Source organism: Zeugodacus cucurbitae, chromosome 6 (assembly GCF_028554725.1).
Source record: "Zeugodacus cucurbitae isolate PBARC_wt_2022May chromosome 6, idZeuCucr1.2, whole genome shotgun sequence".
NCBI lineage: Eukaryota > Metazoa > Arthropoda > Insecta > Diptera > Tephritidae > Zeugodacus > Zeugodacus cucurbitae.
In genome coordinates, this window is record NC_071671.1 from 39557555 (window position 1) to 39578553 (window position 20999).

At 39.7% G+C, this 20999-nt stretch overlaps 1 protein-coding gene and 1 long non-coding RNA gene across 11 annotated transcripts in view; one reads left to right on the forward strand and one right to left on the reverse strand.

The window, feature by feature from the left end:
- The window catches only part of LOC105216889 (myosin light chain kinase, smooth muscle), an 89541-nt gene that overhangs the window by 20885 nt on the left and 47657 nt on the right, over positions 1-20999 (reverse strand). For 6 of the 10 annotated variants that reach the window (XM_054234507.1, XM_054234510.1, XM_029043262.2 and 3 more), the window contains 7 exons: positions 9086-9796; positions 8259-9020; positions 7098-7808; positions 6858-7030; positions 6246-6333; positions 4268-5597; positions 4070-4202 (listed from right to left, as the gene is read on the reverse strand). In XM_054234507.1, the coding sequence (XP_054090482.1) occupies positions 4070-4202; positions 4268-5597; positions 6246-6333; positions 6858-7030; positions 7098-7808; positions 8259-9020; positions 9086-9796 (3908 nt within the window). Of the gene's footprint in view, positions 1-178; positions 322-4069; positions 4203-4267; positions 5598-6245; positions 6334-6857; positions 7031-7097; positions 7809-8258; positions 9021-9085; positions 9797-9948; positions 9980-10029; positions 11623-11769; positions 12544-12868; positions 13649-13718; positions 15895-20999 lie in introns of those variants that run through there. The other 4 variants (XM_054234511.1, XM_054234516.1, XM_054234512.1 and 1 more) reach the window with 4 other exon arrangements.
- Positions 377-871, forward strand: LOC128922770 (uncharacterized). Its single transcript, XR_008471952.1, has 2 exons — positions 377-517; positions 582-871. It is a non-coding gene; the product is annotated as an uncharacterized LOC128922770 (long non-coding RNA).

A 20999-nucleotide genomic window follows, 5' to 3' on the forward strand; every position in this document is an offset into this window, starting at 1 on the left:
GGATGTAGTTGACGTTAATTTTTTGAATTCAGATTTTCTGCCTTATAAAAGGAAAAGTGTAAAATGTGCAATTTTGTGAGTCTTATTTATTTCGGAATCTTCTTTCGAAAATATCGGTTCAACCAACCATCATCTACAGCACTTCTCTGCATATATTATATAAAAAATTAATTATTACCTGCACTCAGAGGTGATCAATGCAATAAATTTCGGATTTCACGAATCTCAAGTATCAAAAGTGCATAAATTGGTTCACTGTGTTAAACACTTTGCATTTGCTAACGCGCACAGATCGTATGCTCAAACGGATAATAATCAAACACACACACAAATCTCTTGCATATACATAGCAACTGTAGAACTGTAGAATCCTGGAGTTTTATATCACCGACTGCTGCAGGTTTACGCACTTCTTAACGGCGTGAAAGTTTCAACAGTAATGCAATGCAGAACCGCACAATTTTCGATTCGAACCGATCGCAAGTCGTCCAACCGCCTTCTATGGAGTACTTCGAAAGTGAAAAAAAAAACGTTTTCAAGATCTTTTTACCGCTAAACTTATTTTCGCTTTCTCATTCTAGGCGACTCAACAAAAACAAACTGATCGAGGGAGAGCTGCCACGCACGTGCAGCCAGCAGTCAAATCATTTGCGGGCGCACTCTGTGACGTAGAAACGAACCTCCAACACCCAAACGCCAAGTAGACACACACAAACACACGAACGAGCAGAACACGAAATTAATTTATGACTGCAATTGGAATTGACAAACGGAGGCCGTTTTGATGCAGTTCACTGAATCTGGGTGTAGTTGCGTTTACCGTTATATTGAGTTTCAGTTTTTAATAAATTCAGCTGGCTGCCCACTGTCACATCTATGAAGTATTTTTATTGGAATATGTTAATGCACAAACACTCAGATCACATATGTTGATTTGAAAAGTGGTAGGAACGCGCGCGTTCTACCCACATTTGCTTTCGTAGCGCTCAAGTGCTGAACTAAAACATGTTGGGCAGCTAATGGCAAGCGGCGCTCACCTGTCGCACTTTTGCGTTTCAGTCGTGCGCTCGGTGTGCATTGTATTGACAAAACACCTATTAACGTCACGAAGGCGACTTTAACGAGATGCTGCCATTTTAATGACTGCTGAAGTGATTCATTGCGTTGCCGACGTTGCAAAACGGTTGGTAACACAGGTGCGCGGGGAATATGAAGATCAATCAGCTGTTCAGCTTCGTACTGCGTGAGTGATTTTGTGCTGCATTTACACTTTCTATAACACGCACCAAATCATTCTAAAGGGTGTGTCATTTCAACTAGTCAAATATGAAATAATAAACCTCCATAAATAATAATTTTGGGCTTTACAGTAAACTGCTGACATACGAGCTATGCTAAATAAATTACGGAAATTTTGGTTCTTATTTTTTAATTTATACACTCGTCTACATTAATGGTGCCTTTAAAATATTCCCCAATGCCCAATGCCACGCCCACAAAATGGCGAAAACCAAAAACACATAAAGTGTCATAACTAAGCCTCCCATACAAAGGTTAGGTTGAAAAATACTAAAAGTGCGTTAACTCTCTAACGAAAAACGTCAGAAACACTAAATTTTACAAAAGAATTAGCAGAAAGAAGCTGCATTCAGATTGTTTTTACAAAATGGAAAATGGACGTGGCATCACTTACTAATGGGTCAAAAACCATATCTCAGGAACTACTCGACAGATTTCAATGAAATTTGGTATATAATATTTTCTTTACACCCTGATGACACTTGTGGAAAATGGAAAATGGAATGAAATCGGTTCACAACCAGGACAACTTCTCATATAACTCAATTTTGAATTCCATCTGATTCGTTCACTTTATAATATATACATAAGGAACCAATGAAGATAGCGAAATAAAACTTTTTTAAATACTGTATATGATCTGTGGCATCACTTGTGAAACAATTGTCGAAGTCGGACTATAACTTTTCAATGGCCCGGATATCGAATTAATCGGATATATTCTTAGATATAATGTATGTTGGTGATGAAAATGAGTGAAATCGGTTCAGGAATTACCTCAGCCTATATACCATATATGATGATTTTCGTTTTTCTATTGGACTTTATGCCGAATATATGGGTCAAATTGTGTGTTATCTTCATAAAAATATATCAATAAATTGCGAGAGTATAAAATGTTCGGTTGCACCCGAACTTAGCCTTTCCTTACTTGTTTCATAAATTTTCATAACAGGAATATACATACTGTTTTGTTGAAAAAGTGAAATTTATTTGTGATCTCTACAAAAAAAAGGTCGCTCGTAGTTATAGATAAAAAGATTTACCGTTTTTGAAAAAGATACTTTTTACGGACGAAAATAACATAGTCTTGATTGTAGAACATTTGTACTTCGAGAGGAAACTCAAGAGGTCAGTTCAAGATATACCAAACAAACCTTAAAACGGGACGGGGGATTTGAAAAAATTTAAGGGTGATCATACGACGACTGTGATAAAATACTAGATTACACAAGAAAAAATCCCTTTATCAATTGACTAGTGCAAAGTTCTGAGCTAAACCCAATTAGGAACTTGTGGATGATGTCGAAGTAAACATTAGGCATAGAAATTTTAAAAATTCCTATATCCTCCTATGAAGTGGTTATTAAGAATAACAGTTATTACACAAAGTATTCATCATGTAGGTTATAATATAAGAGAACTTCACTCTACTTGTTAATAATATTTAGTATTGGGGGATGGGGTTATATGTATATGTTATATGTGGGGTTACACGTAAGTGAGGAAAGTTTTTGATTGCCATTCACATGTGAGTAGCCAGGAATGAGGACAAGACGAAATATTTCCTGTCATTAAACACAGTCAGCGCACTCGCGTCGTGGCTCCGACGTCACTGTTGACAGTCATAACTTTGAAGTTGTAGATAGTTTCGTCTACTTGGAAACCAGCGTTACAACGCAAATTCACTCTTGTCAACAGGTGCTACTTTGGACTGAGTAGGCAATTGAAAAGTAAAGTCATCTCTCGACGAACTAAAATCAAACTCTACAAGTTGCTCATTTTTTCAGTCCTGATGTATGGCGCTGAAGCGTGGACGAAGAAGAAGACAGCGGTTACGCTGGCTAGGTCATGTTGTTCGAATGGATGAAAACACTCCAGGTTTGAAAGTGTTCGTTGCAGTAGCCGCGGAAGAGGACGACCTCCACTCCGTTGGGAAGATCAAGTGGAAAGTGACCTAGCGAGAAGGAGAAATTAATGGCGCGCTCTGGTGGATTCGGCTATAAGCGGTTCCTACGCCAAATATATATTTATATATATTCCGTGTATATCGTTTAAAGTGCGATAAATACTTGTCCAATTAAATTTTGACTCAATAAAGTAAAGTGAGTCGAACGATGTATTTACAATGAGAAACCATATTCAATTGAATTAATTTAGTTTTTAGTGAAGTAATAAACAGTTCTTGTATATTTTTATTTATTTGCTTCGTCTAATTTTATTCTCCAATTTTGTTTTGTTGCAGCTTGCTATTGTTTGGCTCTTGATGTCTTTATTCCTTGCCTTTGTTACATGATTTGTGCAATCCATAAGTGTAATATCATATTTTTCGTTCGCCTCGATATGATTTCTTTTAAAAATCTGCCTCGATAGTAAAATTATTAATTTTGTATTATGCCCTGGTCGAAACGTTTGATTTATGGAAGGAAATTTGTATGAAATGGGGCTTTTAAACGCTAATTTTAATTCAAGAGTTCGAGTTATGGAGATCTACGAGTTATGGAAGTTGTACTGTAGTTTATTTCCGAGTTTCTACTTGATAGTTGTTCGGAAAATTTCATTATTTTGGGAGGAAACTCTAACTAAAACAATTCACACCTAAAACTTATTATACATACTTCTATATTATTTTTAGTAACAAGTCCATTAATGGTTATATAATCAGAATCTGAATAACCAAATTTCGATTGGCGAAAAACAGATCTTAAAACATATTTTGCAGTTTTCTTTTCCTTAACATCTCTCTCTCGTTAAAATTAATTCAACTTACATTCAGGAAATCGCGCAGCCATACGACTTCGGGTTTTGGATCGCCAACAACTTCACAGAATATTATTACTGTGTCACCTTCATATGCCTCGCTAGAACGTGGTTTAACAACAAACATGGGCTCCTTGGAATATCTAAAAATAATATGAAAGAATGTAATCAACTTTAAATTCCACATCTGTATAAATATTATTCTTACGGTAAATCACTTTTTACAATAGCCGGTATCTGGCTGCTACCACGTTGTCCTTGCTGCTGTTGATCATCGTCGAGCTCTTCTATTACTACGCGACAGCTACTTTCTACCTTTCCGACAGCATTTGAAGCGACGCAAACATAAATGCCAGCATCGTGCATCGTAGCGTCGGCGATTATCAATTCAACAAAACCATTAGAGTCCAGAGTGGCTCCTATGCGCCTGCTGGGACGCAAGCGAACGCCATTGCGATGCCAAGAAACTCCCACGGTTGGGTATGCCTCTACCTTAGCGGTTAGTCGTATTTCTTGTCCCTCTTGGTATATATACAATGGGTCCAGCGGCATGTAGAACTCAGGTGATATGTAAGCGCGTATGCCCTTATCGACGACCAGCGAACAGTGGCATGATACCGAACCCAGCTCATTTCTAGCGGTGCAAGTATAATTTCCACTATCATCTAACACGGTGCTAGCCAGCTCTAGTGTATGGAACTGACCATCACTCGTAATAAGATAGCGGCAATTTTCTACGATTTGCTCATCGTCTTTGTACCACAAAATTTCTGGTGTGGGATGACCCATAACCTGGCAGGTTAAACGCACAGGATAAGTCATCTGTACGCGTCGATCTCGTAACCGCATTGTAAATATTGGTAAGGTGTCACCAGAATGTGCAACATCAGTGGAGTGAACGATTTCCTTTAGTTTCGTATCGGCTTCATACAGCCTGGGATCGTTGACAATTTGTAAGCGAGCAAATGTCGAGACTCTACCCTTGGAATTGGTTGCTTCGCATGTATAACGCCCTGCGTCCAACTCGGAGACTGGCGCAATGATCAGCGTGCAGGTTGAACCAATCTGACGAATTCTGATACGTTCGGCTAGTGGACTAATATGCATACCATCCTTGTACCAATCAATATGTGGACGTGGCGCACCCCGTACTGTACATTCTAACACCAGTTGGGTGCCCAGCAAAGCCTTCAACTGGCCAGGTAATATTTTCACAAACTCTGGCAAGCACTCGGCGCCTCCCACCTGCAGTGGACTACTTGTCTGCACCGACGGACCCCAACCGTAACGATTTTTGGGCGTGACACGAAAGTGATATTCGACATTAGGTTTCAAATTGAAGGCATCAAACGAATTTATAGGTGTCAGACCCAACTCCTTCCAAATAGCGCCACCTTCGTGTCCGACAATCCAAGCATCAATACGATAGGCAATAACGGGCGCCGAGTTGTCACGCACTGGCTTACCCCAGGAGAGGGAGATGTGTGTGGATCCAGAATCGACTACCAAAGGTTCCGTGGATATTGGACCTGGAGGATCTACACCGAGATAAAGAAAATTGGTAAGTGCTTAAAATAAATTCTCTAATTATCTGAAAAGTGAAACGGTGGTGTTGACCTAAAGACCAGTCGGCGTAAAATGGAAATCAGCTCGAAGCCTAAAGACCCCGTTCGAACACAATAAAACACCATGCCAATCCCCGGAGAAACATTTTTATTTATTATTTATAATTTGTATCTAAATGTATAAGCTGGATATGATGTAAACCATTTAAAATAAATTGATCACATTGAACAGGAAACGCATAAAAATATTGTAATACAATCGTGTTAAATTAATTGTAAAAATGGAAGATCAATTTACCAATTGGAATACCAAAGAAATTTAAATACACTGTCGTGAAATTATGAATTTTCAAAAAGTTGAAATCTTTAGAATAGTTGGATACAAATTCCAAACCGTTAAGCGCATTGAGAAATCTGCAATAAACGACATAATGGAAGAAAAAGATAAGATAGAGCATAGAACTCGAAAACATATAATTTGAACACCACGGTTGGCGACACAAAAACCAGACGTGAAACATCGACATTTACGCGGACGATTTACTAAGTCACGAACACCACCACGTGGAATACACTTATACAATGTAAAAAATCATGTATAAAACAACTTTAGTAACTCACCTCGGAAATAAGAAATGTCAGGGAAACTCTCGAGACGCTGACCCCAGCGTGGCGATGTTGGCGTTTCGGAGCGTGCGCGTGGCATTACCTATTGTTTTGAAACGGTGTACACACACACATACACCAAAAAATAAGGAAACAAAAACAATCACTCACAGAAACAAATTTGGGAAAATTCTATGAAATAAATAAACAACACGAAATACGCAACAACAAAATATAGAACAAAGATAACGTCTTCATGTTAAGAAGATTTAGTATACAAGCAGAGCTTATTTGCCATTTTATAGAAGGCGTGACTCGTCATTTAATTGCTACTCTCTTTCCTTTTGGGAGCCTTAACCTACAATAAAAGAGTTTTGAAAGCGTGTGGCGGTTAGTGCTTGAAAGCAATTGATTGGAAAGGAAGAGCAAGGCATAGCTAGTGGTGAGTAAAGGATCACTTGTAGCACTTTAAAAATCCTCTATTTTTTTCGGTCCATATGGGTTTCGCTGAATACGCTTTCGGCAACTAGTTTGCACTTGCTCTTCTTTTTATGAGTTTTATTAGTTTATCAGTAAAAACAAGAAGCATTGGATAGTATGAAGTATTTACATTGCTTTTACACTTACCGCAACGGTCACAAATACGCGATCTGTGCCGAAGTTATTGCGAGCAACGACAAAGTAAGTACCCGAGTCAGCGATTTGTGAGCTTTGCACCGTGAATCTGGTGTAATCGTCCGACGCTTCCTTACTGACTCTATCGGATTTGGTAATATCCTTGGTACCCTTCAAGAAGGTCACTGAAATAATACAAAATATAATGTAACCAATACTATAAAACATGTCACTTCAGTTATCTTATCTCACATTTTGGTTTCGGTTCGCCTGCAATACGGAACGAAATCGAGAATGGATCGCCCACTAAAATTTTCATCTCGGGCTCTGGTCGTGATAAGAAGAGCGGTGGTCTTTCATTTTTCGGTGCTCCGGCTGCAACATCGACACTTACGTGCGATTCAATGCGCCCGAAGGCATTCGAAGCGCGGCATGTGTATGTGCCCTCCACTTCGGGTTGTGCATTCAGTATAGCCAATGTGTAGACGCCACCTTCCATGAAGGTTTTTATACCAACTTGGCCGGCAACTGATTGACGATTGCGTAACCATTGTACCTCCAATGGTGTGGACGATTTCATGAATTCCGCAGAAATAGCAACTGTTCCGCCGGGACACACTGTTTGGTTACTTAACGGTACTGTAAAATGTGGCTTGTTGGGATCACGATGGAAGTAACCATGTGTCTTTTCGAGTGCAAATCGTTCTCGTCCCACAAAATCGACTTGGTGAGTAATTTTATTTTCTGCCGCCTCATTGCGAGCTACGCAGGCATAAAGGCCGGAATCTTTTTCGGTTGGATTATTAATTGTCAATTTAGTATAGCCGTCAGCAGAGTTAAGAATGTTATAACGCTCGTCCTCGTTAAGCAAATCCGATCCCTTCATCCATTGGATATCTGGTCGTGGTTTACCGCGTACACGGCAATCCAACACCAATGTATTCTCATTAATAGAGTAAGAGTCTGTGGAAATTGATAAAAGTGTTAATAGAACATTGCGACTGAGGCGACTAGAGCAGGCGGCAATCAAACTGTTATTTTGCAAAACGAATAATTTGTAGTGAGTTCATAAATTCGTTTCAGAATTCAAAATGATTAAATCTTACAATAAAGTTAAACAAAGAACTGTTCAACTAGAAATTAAGGATTTTAGATTTTATGTTATGCTCGTTCGGAAGCGTATAGCAGAATTTACTTTACTTGGCTATGACTTGATTGCCGACTACTCTTACCTGAATTTATCAAAACAAACACAAAAACATTTAATCACCGATCACAACAAGTATTAAAAACTATTATCATATTTAAAAATAGATTTATCTAAATTGAGAAATGGATTTAAATCTCCTAAAGTCGGGAGTAATATTATTAATAAATAGATCAATTTATAAACCATCCTTTGCAATACCGCACCTCTAATTGATTGCACAAACGCCGAAGGTTGCACAGCGTCCTCGTAATGCTTGTAGATCCTCAGCTGTGCGTGGGTGAATGTTTCGCCATAGTCGTTGATAGCACGGCACGTATAATTGCCACTGTCCTCCACGCTCGTTACTGCAATATCCAACGAAGCAATACCATTACGGAACATGGTCAGATATTGACCGTCATTGGAGAGTGGACGATGATTTTTCAACCACTCAATCCGTGTATCGCCATCACAGACCACATTACAGCTCAGCCGAATGCTAGAGCCCTCAGCAACCGTCCGATCGTGCAGTAAGGTGCTAAATAATGGTTTACTCTGTGAGATCATGCCTAACGGACGACGCTCGCGGCTGCGTTTGATAACTTCATCAGTACTGAAGTGCGACATTTGCTCAACGTTACTTGTCACCGTTTCGTAAGGCGTATGCGATGAGCGTCGCATATGCGATGAGTATTCACCATTAGTTGTAATTTCTACACTTGCAGTCATCAACTGTTTAAGGTCGCCGGTGCGTATGGATTTACTTATAGCGTGTATGTGTTCATTGGTTTCGACGAAGCAAGAAAAGATGCCACAATCCGATGGTATGGGATTGCGTATTATCAACTTGCGTATACCGCCAACTTCTTCCGTAGACTTGTAGCGATTGTTGGAGATGCTATGATCATCGCGTAGCCATGTAACATTCGGACGTCCGTGCACTTGGCAGGTGAGTGTTATTTCGTTGTGTTTCGCGTCAAATGATTCTAAAGTGGAATTTACATATATATGAGTTAATACTAAACTTATTTTCCAACTGCAAAAATTTTACCTTTGATGGAGTCCGCAAAACTATTCGGCAGTTTGTCCGTCGTCTGCTCGTATACCGTCAAATCGCAGCAGCTTTCAATGGTATTTTTGTTATTGCGCACCACGCACTTGTAAGTGCCGGTATCGTCTGCTCTTGAGTTGTGTATCTCCAAACTAATGGCACCGTTGATATTATACATTTTATGTCGGGAGCCCTTCATTACACGTTCCTCGCCACGCAACCAATAGACGTCCTCAATATAACCACTCACATAGAATATCAGCTGCGCCTTATTGCCTTCAGCTATTGACATTGGTTTCATAGTCGTTTCAGCGTTTAGTTTGAGCTTCTCATCCTTGATCTTGGACTTCAGTTGGGCACTGGTTTCGCGTTCATTTGCGTTGGTTGCGGCAGTTGACTCCGTTTCATGTATAACCTTTTGCAGAGTTCGCTTTTGTGTTAATTTTTGTACATAATCGGATATATCCAAAAATTTGCTTATTTTCATCTGCCCACTCTCGTTCTCTGCATAACATGTGTAGAGCCCGGTATCGGCTTTAACTGGCTCTGCGATGAATAATTGTACGACACCGTCGACGAATTCCACATATCTGTACTTCTCACTGTCTAATGACAACAAAGTATTGTCCTTTTGCCAAAAGATTTGCGGCTTGGGATTTCCCGTTACCTTACATTCGAGTGTGATCTCGTTCTGATCTTTATGGTATGAATCTATGGAATGGTTTAACAAGGCGAACACAAAAGATAAAAATACATAACACTAAAATGATGACTAGGCTCTGATTAATATCCTGCGCCCTATGTACACTTGATGCGTTAGTTGCAGCAATATTAGCTTTAAAATTTAGAATAAAAACACTTACCTGTCACTCTTCGCATAAAACATTGGACACACTGTTCTTCAAGACAAGACACTCATAACGAACTGTATGCATTCGCTTTACCTTTAATGCCCACTGTGAAAACAGGAGCTACTACCTCCTCTTTACCGGTAGTGTAGACAAAAAGTTGGCAAGTGCTAACAACTTCATTTTCCGAACCTTTCACACGCAATATATATTCACCAGCGTCCTCCTCGGAAACACCTATTAAATTCAGCCATGCGATTCCATCCTGACAAGACATTTTACTCTTTGCTCCGAAAGTAATTGGTTGTTCGCCATGGAACCAACGGGCGGTCGGTTCGGGTCCATCGATGTTAACCATCCACTTGACGTTGCTGCCAGCCTTAACAGTGCGATTAGATAAGAAGTTGCGTAGATACAGATATTTCTTTAGGTCTGGTGGTGGGGGCGCCTCACGTCTTCCACTGCCCTCTTCGTCATCCTTTTGCTTCTTCTTCTTTTTCTTCTCTTCCTTCTCCTCACCCTCCTTCTCTTCTTCCTCTGTTGTAGGCTTTACTGGTGGTCGAGCCTCCCTGGGTGGTGAAACTGGTCTCCTGCGTCTCGGCTCAACAGTCACAATATGACTAATTTCAGCTTTTCCTTCACGATTTTCTGCCTGGCAAACATATTTACCACCATCGGCCGGCACCGGATCTATAATGAAGAGTTCGCAAAGACCATCATCATGGTCAATTTGTTGATACTTTTCACTCGACTCGACTTTAACGCCATCCTTTACCCAAGTAACAGACGGTGTAGGAAGACCACGCACATGCACATCCAGCTGCAGTTCGTGTATTTTACCATGATAGGTATCCTTAATATTGCGCGTAAATGTGGGCGGCACATCGCCAGTGCCTGGATCTGCGTAAACCTCCAATTTACAGAATGTAGAAGCTTCGCCGGTTTCATCGCGCGCCCAACACTTGTATACTCCACTATCCTCAACCGTAGCACTCGCAATTTCGAGTAGGCACAAACCTTCGCTGTACCGGCCCCTAATCTTTGGACTATTTGCGATGGGTTCCTCATTCTTAAACCATTTGACTTGTGGTTCCTTTGACTCTAAGAAACACGATATTTTCACTTTTGAACCTTCAGCCACAACGCGATCTCTGACAGATGTTGCGAAATGTATGCCAATAACTTTTTCTCGTCTCTTCAAACTTCCAGTGTCCGAAATGATTTCAGTTGCTGATGAAGTTGCTTCCTCCTCTTCTTTCTTAGCCTTTTTAGCTTTGGCCTTGGATTTACCTTTACCCTCTTTTTCTTCTGCTTCACTTTCGGATGCTTCACCTTTTGAGGGCGCTGCCTTCTCGTCCTCTGCGGTCTTGGCACGCAACAAACTCTTATCAGCATGGAATACACCATGAATATTCTCAGCGATATGAGAAGCTTTTCCCTCAAACAAAACAGTGTGTGTAATCTCCGATTTACCAGCACTATTCTCTGCGCGAACTAAATACTTGCCGGAATCTTTTGCATCTGGTCTATCTATAATCAGCTCACAAGTGCCATCTTGATGTTGCAATATTTGATAACGTCCACCACTCTTTATTTCAAAGTTATCCTTCGACCATTGCACCTGTGGTGTTGGTTGGCCACGTACGCCCGTCTCCAAAACGAGTTCATTTGTATTCAGATGATAAATTTCTAATTTCAAACAAAACAATTAATTGTTATCTAACCCATTTGCTGCTAAAGGTTACGAAATTATTGGCAATGAAATTATATATGCATACTCGCGTAGCACCAATCGCAGATCAGTATAAAGTACATATGTACTGCTTAGGTACTTACCTTTTAGTGAGCGTGTAAACATTGGTTGCACGTCGGAGCTAACCTTCGGTGAGTATACATGCAACAAGGCCGAGGTCGTAATTTTGCAGAATTCATTCTGCGCCGTCAATGTATAAACACCCGAGTCTTCAGCTGCGGTATTCACGAACTCTAAACAAGCCATACCCTCGCGACTCATATTACGGATACGGGGACCGTAGATCACATTTTGTTCATCCTTCTGCCATTTGAATGTAGCATCGGGACCGCCAACAACCGCCTGGAATTTCACTTTGGAACCTTCGGCTACATAGCGATTCGAAAGATTCGCAATAAAATACAATTGCGTTTTTGGTGAAGGGTCCGGCATACGACTGCGACGTTCATATGTGCCAGCCTCGGCTTCATCGTCCTTCTTCTTGCCTTTTGGAGGGCGATTACCCTTCTCCACCTTCTTCCCACTCGCCTCTCCAGTACCTGCTTCACTATCGGATTCGGTCATTACGGCGGACAATAAACTCGAACGACGCGATGATTGCACAACTTCGACTACAACTGTGTGTGTAGTCTTCTGGCTACCCAATTTATTTTCAGCAATGCAAGTGTACACACCGCTATCACTCGACGTTGGCTTGTTAATGATCAACTCACAAACGCCATCCAAATGTTCGATCTGCACCCGACGATCATCGAGTACTACTGGTAGGTTGTCCTTTACCCATGTAATTTTGGGGCGGGGGTTGCCGCGCACCTTCGTATCAATAATTAAATCGTTCTGGGACGAATGGTACACATCTGTGGAGGCGAACAGAAATACATCAAAGCGCTGCACCGCATTCAAAAGAGACAAATAGATGTTGACACACAAAGAATACACAATAATACAATACCCGCGGTGAGAATGTTAAATGTATTATTGCATATATTTTAAGAATGAACACCTCGACCCCAATCGGTCGCTTCAATGATTTAAATAAACGATTACACAAATGTAGTTTGATAAGACGCGAATATCTTTTGAGAGCATGTGATTCCCGAATAAGGTGAGTGATGGGTATAACACAAATCCAACACTTATCGCTGTGAAACACTCGTTAACACACAGTTAACATTCGCATACCTCTTAATGGTAGAGCGAAGATCGGCTCTTGTTCGTCGCCATCGGCTTGTGCACTATACACTTTGAAGTAGCATTGCGTTTCGATTTCGCTAAATTCGTTTTTGGCCACACACTTGTAAACACCTGACGCTTCGGACGTAACCTTGCTCACCTCAAGAATTGCTTTTCCCTCCTCTGATAGATTTTTGACTGTTGGCCCAGCCACCACCCATTTGTCATCCTTCATCCAACGACAATTGGGACTAGGTCCGATTACAGTGCACACAAATCGCACGGTGCTACCTTCCAGCGCCATTCGATCGCGTAATTGCGTGGCGAACTTGAGTTTTTGCTTCGGCGATACCAATGGCTCAGGAGAAGCGCGGTGTACGCGTTCCTTAGCTTCCGCTGCAGTGGTTGTACGCTTGCGATCGGATTCGGCTTTTGACTGAAGCGCTTCCTCCATGGCCTTCTTCGCTGTCAGCTCTTTATCCTTTTGCAAACGATTTCGAGCGTGGAAGATGCCACGTGCATGGAAGTGCCTATTTTTGGCAACTTCCACCTGATGACTGATTTGCACTTCTCCACTAGAATTAGCTGCCTTGCAAATATAAGTACCGCTATCCTTGTCATTTGGTTTGTATATAAGCAGCTTGTAGACGCCATGAGCTTCTTCAAGCATCGTAAACTTGAAGCTCGGCTTAACATCAAGTCCGCCTTTCATCCAGACGACAGCTGGACGTGGTACACCATGTAGGTGACATTCGATGGTTAGCTCATCGTCGCGCAAATGATAGTATTCTGTAAACGAAAGTGTTAACATAGAAACTGCACTCGTATCCCTATTGGAAGTGACGTTTTCTTTCCTTACCTTTAATCAGCTTGCAAGAAGGTGGTGCTGGTTCGTCTTTGAACACCTCATAAATAGTGACATAGCAAGACGAAGTCACAGTGTCATTAGCATTCGCTACCATGCAGGAGTACTCGCCGGAGTCCAATATCGTAGTATTGACCACCTCCAAAGCCAATATGTTGTTATTGTTAATAATGCGATGTGTTGCATCACGCTCCAATTGTCGGCCATCCTTGAACCATTTCACTGACAACTCGGGCCCACCAACAGCACAAGAAATACGTACATTATGTCCTGCTTCAACAGTACGATCCGTAAGGAATACGATGAAGTGAGGCAAGCGCGCTTGTTCCCGTATACGCTGCCATTCAGCATCGCGTTCCTTCTCGCTTTTATGAATACGCATACTGTATTTACGCATTTGCTGCATGAACTCTTCACCTTCCTCCTCGGCGATGCGTTTCCAGCGCTCTTCGTCATAGGGATTGGGCCGTGTAAATTCTTCAGATGAATTACTGCCACGTCTCTTTTTCGGTTTGGGAAGTTCGGGTACCACGTCTACATCTTCACCTTCTTCATCTTCGTCACGATACTCGCTGCCACCTTCATCGGCGTAGTCGCCTCCATATGACTCTGTACCGCCATAGGATTCATCAGCAGCATCTTCATCTTCTTCATCACCCTCTTCGTCTTGCTCCTCAGTTTCATCCTCTTCCGCTTGTTCGGCCTCTCTTTGTGCGCGTAATGCAGCTCGTAACTCTGCTTCAATACGCTCCTGTTCATCCTTCTCTTTCTTCAAACGTGCTTGACGCTCCGCAAAGGTCTCTCCCTTAGGCTTGGCAGCTGCTTTAGCAGCTTCCTCTTCAGCCGCTTTAGCTGCTTGTCGGGCCTGCTCTTCCATTTGCAAAACAAGCTTGCTTTTTTTTGGTGGCGGCTTTGGTGCAGGGACTTTTGCTTGATCCTGTTGTTTTTGCTGTTCCTCAAACATCTTTTTGCTTGCTTTTTGACCACCTCCCATTTCCAATTTCAAGGTCAACTTTGGGCTAGGCGATTTCTCCTTCTTTTCCTTCTTCTTGGCCACAACCTTCTTTTTCGTCTTCTTCACAGGCTCATCGAACTCATCTGGTTCCATGCTCTCCTCACGATCGGTACTAGCTCTGTCCCCAGGTTCCTGTTCAGTATCAGACGTAACACCATTCCCTGATCCATCCTTTTCGACACTCTTGCGCGGGGTGCGAGCTTTTTTACCTTTACCTTTCTTCTTGGGCTTCACCTCTTCAATGATTTCCTCCTCCTCTTCTACCTCCTCATATTCCTCGATCAAGTATATAACCTCAACATTTGACACATCCATTACGGCAGCACGATCAATGACGGACAAATCGGTCGTTATGTAACGCACAGGTTTTTGAATTTCCTCGCTCTCTGTAATATCCATAATCAGTGCTCGATCGAAAACAGCTTTATTGCAAGTTATTTGAGTCTTAATATCTTTGCCAAGCTCGAAAGGAGTTTTTTCTCTTTCCTCACGTTTTAGGAAAGGCGTAATACTGCGCCATGTCGAAGGAGTAGCGCTGCGACGGTTTAAGTACAAAGAGAACGGAGTCTGACTCCTGCCGCGTATTGGCGTAGCACTGCGACCGCGCAGCGTACCAGGAGTAGGCGATTTCACTTTCCTACGCTTCTGTACCGGAACCGCTAACGTATCCTGCACTGGAGTCGACTCGGGCTCCTCAGAGGCGCGCGTATCGGCTGCACCGACTTCACCTTCCGTCTCTCCCATCGTTTCGTGAACTTTTTTATCGGTCAAGGATCAAACAAACGATTACAAATTAAGTAGCGTGTCGACGTTTGTTGAACAAACAAACAAAATATTTCGATTTATTAACAAATTCTTAACTTTTCGCAGTGGTTAACGATTTTTAAAGCTCAAAAATTATATACACATATATTTTCAGTAAAATTCCAACGTAGCGGATCGGTTGGGAGAGAACGTTCGAATCCGTTCGAATAGAAATTTTAACTATAACTAAATTAGAAGCACCGAACAAATTTGAAAATATTCTCGTCTATGTCGAAAATCAACGACAATTCACGACGATACTTGTTTTCGCAGCAACGACGGTGAATAGGTCGATTTCGAAGGAAAGCACCAAACTAACAGCACCGTGCAAATACATATATTGCCACGAAAAATCGATCGATCAGTCGGCGAAGAATTTACGAATGAACTGCAACAATTGCCAATAATCTAAATTTACCCAATTGTCATAGATTCACGCGTTAATTAGTTTTATTTTAGTTGAGTTTTCTGCTATTGTAATTATGTAAACAGCCACTGAGCTTTAGGAATGCTGTGAGGGCGGGAGCGGCAGCAAAGTTGCTGCGAGGGAAGTGTTTTAACTACGCGCGCTATTTTAAGCGAGTTATTTTCTGCCTGCAGTTTGCTTGTAAAAACAGACAAGAAAAAACTTATCGTTTGTTGTTGCGGCAATTTTCAAGACACTAACGAGTCTCTTCGGCGATTACACTGGCACTAAAATTCGAAATTCAAATCAAAAGATTTGATTATGCGGTTAAGAAAGAGGGGCGGAATGAGCAAAGGTGCGGCAGCGACGGTAATTGTTGCGGCATTGAATCATGCCACGTGAAGCCGTTACTTCCTGATTATTTTGAAATTTATTCCACCATGTGACTATATGCATTTCAAATGTTTTGCAATAAAGTCACAGTTTAAATATAATATGTATATAACTTTATTGCAGTCACACAATTAATCACGAGACAACAAACACTTAAAGCTAATTCATTTACCTGCAAGTTCCCATGATTCGCCATTAAAGCTGAATTTAGTAATTCTTATAACTTAGCAGACCATAGAACGGTTTAAAGTAAAAACTTTTGCATTATTAAATAGCCATGCTTGAAATAATGCAAATCAACACACAAAACACTTAAGACTGAGTTAATTTATCGAGAGCGTTAAATGAATTGTGCGGGGAAGAATTTTGAAAGAAGCCAAATAATCCACAAGGAATGTAGGTATAACGCAAGCAGTGTGTCACTTTGCGAAGTGAAACTTCTTAGCGCAGATTAGTGAAATCGATCAACGGCAAAGAGGTTGTGTAGCAAAAACAAATTTCGTTACACTCGCAGTTGCAACTCAATTATTATCATCCGTTTTTTTACCAAGAATTATAAAAATAAACAAGTAAGGAAGGGCTAAGTTCGGGTGTAACCGAACATTTTATACTCTCGCAATTTATTGATGTAATTTTATAAAGACAACACAATTCGACCCATATATTCGGCATAAAGTTCAATAGAATAACGAAAATCATCATAAATAGTATATGGGGACTGAGGTAATTCCTAAACCGATTTCACTCGTTTTCACCACCAAGATACAATGTATCGAAGACTATACGATCACTTAATTTAATATTACTTATAATTAGGTATATAGGATCTGGGGGAAGTTATGACCCGATTTTTACCATTTCAGGTACAGAGAGAAACTGTTATAAGAAAAAAATTCAGAGGGAATGAATTACATTAAAATATCTGAGGGATTTACCTATATTTTCGGTGAAAAATTAACCTTAGGCACTGAGTTCTTCATGTTTGATATCAGGGGGCTTGAAAAGTCATGGTCCGATTTTGACAATTTTTCCACAAGTGATGTCACAGCTCAAATACAGTATTTGTGTAAAGTTTTATTCCGCTAGCTTCATTGGTTCCTTATGAATACATTATAAAGTGAACGAATCAGATGGAATTCAAAATTGGGTTATATGGGAAGTAGACGATTTCGCCCATATTCCACCCGTGTCATCAGGGTGTCAAGAAAGTGTTATGTACCGAATTTCATTGAAATCGGTCGAATAGTTCTTGAGATATGGTTTTTGACCCATAAGTGGGCGACGCCACGCCCATTTTCCATTTTGTAAAAAAATCTCAGTGCAGCTTTCTTCTGCCATTTCTTATGTAAAATTTGGTGTTTCTGGCGTTTTTCGTTAGGGAGTTAACCCACTTTTCGTAATTTTCAACCTAACTTTTGTATGGGAGGTGGGCGTGGTTATTATCCGATTTCTTTCATTTTTGGACTGTATAAGGAAATGGCTAAAAGAAACGACTGCAGAAAGTTTGGCTTATATAGCTTTATTGGTTTGCAAGATATATACAAAAAAACTTATTTGAGGGCGGGGTCACGCCCACTTTTCCAAAAAAATTACATCCAAATGTGCCCCTCCCTAATGGGATCCTATGTTCCAAATTTCATTTTCATAACTTTATTTATGGCTTAGTTATGACACTGTATAGGTTTTCGGTTTCCTCCATTTTGTGGGCGTGGCAGTAGACCGATTTTGCCCATTTTCGAAAGCAACCTCCTCAGGGTGCCAAGGAACATGTGTTCCAAGTTTCATTAAGATATCTTAATTTTTACTCAAGTTATCGCTTGCACGGACAGACGGACAGACGGACGGACAGACATCCGGATTTCAAATCTACTCGTCATCCTGATCATTTATGTATATATAACCCCATATCTAACTCTTATATTTCTTGGTGACACAAACAACCGTTATGTGAACAAAACTATGATACTCTGTGCAACAGGTTGCGAGAGTATAAAAAACTAGTGCAATCTGTCATAGTAATAGTCTCTTTCGTTCATAACGTTACCGATGTATTTTTCTTTCAAAATTAACGATCCTATCAAAATGATGTAACTGTCATTGTTCTTTAATAAAAACGTGAGGAGGTCTCTTGGAAAAATCACCACTATTGAGATATCAAAATGAAGTCGTTTTGGTTAAAAATATAATTCGTATAAGTTAAGGCTATAGTTCAGATTAAGGGGTTAAGTGTGTTTCAGAGGCTGAAATCAAGGGAATTTTTACCATTATTTTTTTAAATATATTTAATTTAAATAATTCAGCATGTCAAATTTACGTATTTAAACAGTATTTTGGGAAATTATTATTTAAAAATTCCGAAAATTCAGCCGTTGGCAACTCATCTGTTCTACGTCTCAAAAAAAGCTCTTGCCGTAGACATTATAACTCATTATTGGTCGATCTAAAATCAATAAACCAAAAATATTTCGATAGTAAATATAGTTAATGAACAAAGGAAAAAGAAAATATTAAAATTTAAAATATTGACAGAATTTTAACCAAAAATCTCACTTTTTTGAAAAAATAATTGTAATTTATGTAAAATAGTTGTCGTTCATTAACTAGATAATCATATTCCAAATATGACTGCAAAATTTGAACAAAATCGCTTCATTACTGTTCGAGATATCGTATCCAACGACTTAAAAAATTGAGTTTTGAGATAAACGCGTTTAAAGTAGTTTTATTTTGTAACTGATGTCACCTGATGTGCGCAACTTCCAAAGGATATATGTATTTGAATATTATTCGGATTGATTTGATAATTTTGGCAAATTTTTTAAACATATTCACCCCTATTGCGAGTGTCGACTGGGAGTAGATAATCGACTACAGGTGCTATTGTAAGTTTCGATGAGTCCCTCAGCCATCGACTGTGCTTTTTTTTTGATGCTTTTCAAACTCAATCGTTTGTAGTCTATTCTACTCTAGCAAAAGGGGGAAATTTGTTCTTTAAATTTTGAAACCCACCTAACCCCTTAAGAGAAGAGAATAACGTAACAAGTAGTGTCCTTTATTTAATTATTCATATATGACACAGAAGCCTGAGGGATGAGAATATTCAATGATAAGGCACTTGAAATTATTAAAAAATCTTCGAAAGGTTTAAGAACATTTTCCGAAAATTAACAACTCGATCAAAAAGTAAGTCATAATTATAAGTTATTAATAAATGCAAGGCATGATTTTAAATAATACTTCTTAAACTAATAAACATAGAAACTTACGTCAATAAAATCACACAATATAGTAACAAATATTATCAGAATAATTGCTATAACTAATAGTTCATAAATAAACATGCACATAAACAAGTAAGGAAAGGCTAAGTTCGGGTGCAACCGAACATTTTATACTCTCGCAATTTATTGCTATATTTTTATTCAGATAACACAAAATTTGACCCATATATTCGGCATAAAGTCCAATAGAAAAACGAAGATCATCATATAATTCCTGAACCGATTTCACTAATTTTCATCACCACCTTACATTAATCTAAGAATATATGCTCATTTAATTTGGCAAACCCATCGTATTTTTGAAAATCCTATAATTAGATATCTGGGAGCTAGGGGAAGTTATGACCCGATTTCAACCATTTCTGGTACAGAGACACACAATTAGAAGTAAAAGATTTCCTCTGAATTAAATTAAGATATCTGAGAGATTTACAGACATTTTCGGTGAAAAATAGCCATAAGGTACTGAGTTCTTCATATTCGATATCCGCGGCATTTAAAATTTATAGTCCGATTTCGACAATTTTTTCACAAGTGATGCCACGGATCATAAACAGTATTTGTGTAAAGTTTTATTTCACTATCTTCATTGGTTCCTTATGTATATATTATAAAGTGAAGGAATAAGATGGAATTTAGTTACATGGGAAGTTGTCGTGGTTGTGAACCGACGCGTGCCATCAGGGTGTCAAGAAAATATTATATACCGAATTTCATTGAAATCTGTCGAGTAGTTCTTGAGATATGGTTAAGTGGGCGATGTCACGCCCATTTTCCATTTTGTAAGAAAATCTGAGTGCAGCTTCTTTCTACTATTTCTTCTGTAAAATTTAGTGTTTCTGGCGTTTTTCGTTAGTGAGTTAACGCACTTTTAGTAATTGTAAATCTAACCTTTGTATGGGAGGTGGGCGTGGTTAATATCCGATTTCAAGTATTTTCATGGTGTATGATGGGGTACGTAAGGAAACCCACTGCAGAAAGTTTAGTTTATATAGCTTAATTCGCTTACGAGATATATACAAAAAACTTAGTTGGGGGCGGGGCCACGCTCACTTCCCAAAAAAAATACATCCAAATATGGCCCTTACTAGGACGATCCTTTGTACCAAATTTTACTTTTATAACTTATGGATTATTTATGGATTAGTTATGACACTTTATGTGTTTTCGGTTTTCGACATTTTGTGGGTGTGGCAGTGGCCCGATTTTGCCCATTTTCGAAAGCAAAAAAAAAAAAGAAAAACGGTCCCAAGAAACATGTCTGCCAAATTTCGTCAAGATATCCTAATTTTTACTCTGTATCTAACTTGTTTAGATTTATGACTTACAAACAACCCTCATGTGAACAAAACTATAATACCCTCTTAGCATCTTGT